Raw genomic sequence first — 5,337 nt, 5'->3', positions numbered from 1 at the left:
TGAATATAAAAAAGAACCATGGATTCAATACCAAAACGAGGTAAATATCTCTCTGTAAATCCCATTTCTTTATGAATTTCATTTCGTGCAGATAAATTTGTTCTGTGACAAGATAAGCAAATATGATACCTGTTGAAGTGATGGCAATAAACTAATAATTTATACTCATAAAGGCCAACAAGCCTATGATGGCTTTGACTCTTTTCTGGCTATAATGATTTTCACTTCTGGCTACGGACTATGGAGGCAGCAGTGCTTTCTAGATAATGCTGTACTCCCTCATTAATACCATCGAATCTCTCTATTCAGTATATTGGTGATGCCTTTTATTAGACCACTATCATTACGAGACTAAGGCTCTGACTTTGGTGCCGGATCCATGGAGTCATCATCATTTATAAAAGGACAAATCATCTAAGAAACACCATAATTATTGGATTTGTGTCATCTTTTCTCTATAAATTAACCGGTTGATATTTGTTAAATCTGTGTGCTTGTGTGCAAAAATTTTATATTCAGTAAGTTAAGTTTTTGAATATCATAAAAACGAAAATTGGCAGTATGTGATTTAATTTTTTTTAAAAGAAAATGTAAACAAATGATCTATATATGAATTTGAGGGATAATTTCTTTATATGTGTTACTATTTGGATCTATAGGACTCTTTTATATAGGCATAATGATTTTTGACACATAAACACGTGAATATGTAATTTTATGAATTATATTCTGTTAATTTATTAATTAATTAAATAATAATTTTAAACTAAAAAAAGGTATTTTAATTATATTTTAAATACATTATATATCGATTAATAAATTAATTTTTTAATTATATTATAGTTTCTGATGTTAAAAATAATATATTAATAATATTTAAATATTAGATTTATGTATAACTAATAAATTATTTGATAAATATCTTAAGATAATTTTTATTTTTATTACATTAATAAAATATTAAAATATCAAAAATTTATTGATAAAAGACTTTTAACAATATTATAATTTATTATTATTATTATTATTAATGTAATAAATAATTATAAAATATTAAAAATAATTAATTTATAAATTATTTTATGTTATTATTTATAATCAAAATAGTAATAATAATAGTATAATATGTGAATAAAATATGAACGCAATATAATTAAAAAAAATATTTTTTTCTATATATATATCTAGAATTGTCAAAATATGACCTTTACAGCCAAAATCAGTTTACTCTTTCAAGGAATAACTAATATTTATGGAGTCTAGCCTATTCGAACTCAAATTAAAAATGTAGGACTAGATTTAAACAATCCAAACGCGGTTAACAAGTACTTGTCCCCATTTCTCCGAATGGGACAGGAAATATAATTTCCCTGTGTTTTCCATCACAAACCACATAGAAAGTTTTCTCTTCTAAAGACAGGAAATTATTTTAGCGTCAGGATCCTTTTTATTTTTCTTTCTGGATAGCTTCTTAGGAGCTATTGTCTCCCATAAGAACCAGTTGGCGAAATCTGCCATAGACCATGCAGTCAATTTCCGACCCACCTCCAATGCAGGATTACCACAAACCAATTCTTTTCCTTTCTAGTTCAGACATAAACGTCATTCCATAAACCATGTAATTTGGCAGCTTAATTAACATTTGTATGTATTAAATAAGCTTGACGAGGGAAGTCTCGTGGGCATCCCAACTGGGTTAACGACAAGCTAAACATTGTGTTTATTTGTGCACATTCTGATTATTGTTCTGGACAGAAACAAAATGCAAGAAATTAGTTGTACAAAAGCTAATTCACTCAGCTTATACATGCACCTGACTATCCGAATCTCATTGATGGTGATTGTCAACTTGAGGAGTCTTGAATCTAAGAGAAGTATCCATGATATCACTTAAATTTCTTGTAACATCTTTCATACTCATTCTATCTGTTGGCACTGCTGCTGAGCATGCAAGTCCGATTTCAAGAACTGATTCAATACAATTTTGCACATTGCCTTCCTCCTGTGTCATATTTTCCCTTTTGACAATATCTTCTTCGATCCCTGTTTGACCACCTCCATCGTCATCATCAATGTTTTCCCCTGCCTCCGCATCTTCTCTTGTGATAAGCTTTGGATCTACAGCTTCCATCACTCGTCCTGGAAACTTAGCTTTTACAAATTCATGCAGATTCAAACCATCTGTAAACTCCTCATCAGTCGGCCTCTTCCCTGTGAACATCTCTAACAAAATGATGCCAAAGCTGTACACATCTCCTTGAGCTGTTGCTTCACTTCCCATTCCGTATTCTGCAATACAGAGGTGATTGACAAGCAAAGAATTTTTTGTTTCGTCTATGAAAGAATTTGGTATAGAGATATATGAGTGAATCTGTGTGTATAATTTTGTATGATGATCTGACAAAGAAGGAGGAAGTTTTACCTGGAGCCATGTACCCGATTGTTCCTTTAATCCCGAATGAGCTAGTCTGGCCTTGAGAAGAATCATTGGTGCTTTGGGAAAGCAGTCTTGCTAATCCAAAATCACCAATCCGAGCAGTCATATCATCGTCAAGTAAAATATTGCTCGGTTTTAAATCGCAATGAATGACTGGTGTTTCACAATGTTCATGAAGATAATATAATGCGGATGACACATCAGTCGCAATATGAAGTCTCTGAAGAAAGTTCAAATATTTTAGCCGACTAGTACCGCTTTCTTCTTGATGCAGCCATATGTCTAAACTACCATTTGCCATGAAATCAAAGACTAATGCCTTGAAGTCATTGCCTTTGAAATCAATGCTGGAGCAGTATGTTAAGATCTTAACCAGATTGCGATGCCGGATGCTTCTTAATGCTTTGCACTCAGCAATGAAGCTCTTGGAAGCTCCATATTGTTGAAGATTGAGTACCTTTACAGCAACCAACCTTTCCCCTCTCTCATGAAGAATTCCTTTATACACCGAGCCAAAACTCCCTTGTCCAATTAAGTTGTCTGAAGAGAACCCTCCAGTTGCTTGCAGGAGTTCTTTATAAGATACCTTAGGAAGCTTATTCATAGTCAAAGAAGAGGAAGGTTGATTCATTCTTATGATTCTTCGACGGAAAACATAGAATGATGTTATTGTCAAGAAAAACAAAAATGAACTTATGGTTGTCGCAAGTATTATGACAGTGGAAGAACTTCTGTTTCTCTTTTTGTTTTGCTCAGGACATGCTGGCAGCTGCAATTCTGGACTACCTCCACAGAGATTACCATTTCTGACAAATGAAAATGCATTTACATTGCTAAAGACTCCCCCCTTTGGTACTTCACCATCAAAATTATTGAAAGAGATATTTAGATATTGCAAAAAGGGAAGCTGTTCTAGATCTTTTGGAATTTTTCCTGATAAATTGTTTCTTGACAGATCTAAGTGTTGGAGACCTCTTAATGAAACAAAGGATGAGGGAATAGGTCCTTCAAAGAAGTTACCTTGCACGTTAAGGATTTCAAGGCTCAAACAATCTCCAATTGTTTCAGGAATTTTTCCCGACAATTTATTCTCTGAGACATCCAACGCATTGATGTTTTTCAATTTGCCAATTTCTAGAGGTACAGGGCCTGTCAATGAGTTTTGTGATAAGTTAAGTATTGACAGAGAAAAAAGGCCACTGAACTGTTGTGGTATGATTCCAATCAAGTCATTACTCGAAAGATCCAAAAATCCCAGATGTTGACAGTTCCCTAAACTTGCAGTTATGTTTCCTTCTAATTTGTTTACTGATAAATCAAACTCATACAACTGGGAGATGTTACCTAAGGAAGGCGGAATTTGGCCAGATAGAATGTTTGCATCTAGATACAGAAGTTGCAATTGGTAAAGCTTCCCTAAAGAAACTGGAATGGTACTAGAAAACAAGTTTTTCTCCAAGCCTAATATATATAAATTAATAAGATTTCCAATCTCTTCAGGTATTTCACCTGATATATGATTGCTTCCTATACCAAGTTCTTGAAGGTTAGACAAATTGCCTATGAAGCTAGGTAATTGACCACCAAAGTTGTTTGCATCAAAATAGAGTACTACTAGATTACTGCAATTTGATAAAGATTTTATAAAACTCAAATCTTTACTAGTATTTCTGCCTAGTAAATTGAATTCCAAATTAAGCCATTGAAGTGCCTGTAGATTACCCAGATTTATTGGAACCCCTCCTGTGAAAATGTTGCCTGAGATGTCAAGTCTTTTAAGCTGAGAAGCATTAGTGAATGAAATTGGAATACTTCCGTGGAATTGGTTTGCACCGATTCCAAATCTCTGCAAGTTAGGTAAAGTGTTGCCTATATTTGCTGGAAGACTCCCATTCAGTTGATTTGCTGGAGCAGAGAATGCAATGATGGATGAAATATTGTAAAGGGTTGCAGGAATTGTACCAGTAAGATAATTAGCTCCAATACCGAAGAACCTCAAGCTTTTTAATAGTCCCAATTCATTTGGAACATCTCCCTCCAATTTGTTAAATGGAGCAGAAAATTTTTTGAGAGAGGAAAGGTTTCCAATTGATAGTGGGATCCTTCCTGTGAGATTATTTACACCAAGAAAAAGTGTGACAAGCTTCTTTAAAGAGCCTAGCTGATCAGGAATTTCCCCCACCAAGCTGTTGGCTTCAAAATTTATGATCCTGAGCTTTGAGCAATAGCTGATGTTGCCTGGAATTTCTCCTCCAAATGAGTTGTTCCTGAGGTTGAGATGTCTTAGTCGAAACAGATGACCGATTTCTTGTGGAATTTCTCCATGGAATCTGTTATTAGCAAAATTGAGGAATCTTAAGAAAGTGAGATTCCTTATGTAAGGTGATATGCTACCCAACAAGCTCAGGCCCCGCAAGTTTAGAGACGAAACTCTACGGTGTTTGTGGCCGCAGGTAACGCCTCGCCATTCACAGAAATTGACAGAATCATTCCATGAGTCGAAGATGCCGTGTGGATCATGGACTATCTTGGCTTTGAATTCCAGAAGTGCAAGTCGATCAGTATCATTCTCCGTCAGGCTAAGACAATTAGCAGCTTGTTGGAAGTACAACATACTTGCAAAGACGACAAAAATTACATGAACATGAACATGAACATGAAAACGAAGATGGATTTCAAGTTCCATTTAAACTGGGTTTTGATATTATGCTGTAATAGATGATACTAAGGCATTACTAGTTGGCTACAATGACTTGCTACAGGTTAATTATATGAACTAACTGTTATTGCTATGCTACCTTCAATTATTAATTTCACTACTACCACCTATAGTTTGCATTATAGGCTTTTGGTTTGTTTGTTTTAGCTGCTAGTGCTAAGAATTGACATAAAACAAAGCA

General features: G+C 34.3%; 1 protein-coding gene across 1 annotated transcript; it reads right to left on the bottom strand.

Annotated features, from left to right (window-relative positions):
* Window positions 1-1,696: 1,696 nt before the first annotated feature.
* Window positions 1,697-5,337, bottom strand: LOC8270451 (putative receptor-like protein kinase At3g47110). The gene is made up of 2 exons (XM_015723981.3): window positions 2,423-5,337; window positions 1,697-2,289 (listed from the first exon to the last, which is right to left on the bottom strand). The coding sequence occupies exons 1-2, from the start codon at window positions 5,121-5,123 to the stop codon at window positions 1,829-1,831; spliced, it is 3,162 nt and encodes a 1,053-aa protein (XP_015579467.1). The 5' UTR covers window positions 5,124-5,337; the 3' UTR covers window positions 1,697-1,828.

This window comes from Ricinus communis, chromosome 6 (genome assembly GCF_019578655.1).
Source record: "Ricinus communis isolate WT05 ecotype wild-type chromosome 6, ASM1957865v1, whole genome shotgun sequence".
Taxonomy (NCBI): domain Eukaryota; kingdom Viridiplantae; phylum Streptophyta; class Magnoliopsida; order Malpighiales; family Euphorbiaceae; genus Ricinus; species Ricinus communis.
This window is presented reverse-complemented; position numbering and strand designations above follow the sequence as displayed.

Coding starts and splice junctions, on each gene's coding strand:
- LOC8270451 (XM_015723981.3), bottom strand. CDS start 5,123: ATGGAACTTGAAATCCATCTTCGTTTTCATGTTCATGTTCATGTTCAT. Junction 2,290..2,422: donor AATCGGGTACATGGCTCCAG/GTAAAACTTCCT, acceptor TCTGTATTGCAG/AATACGGAATGGGAAGTGAA.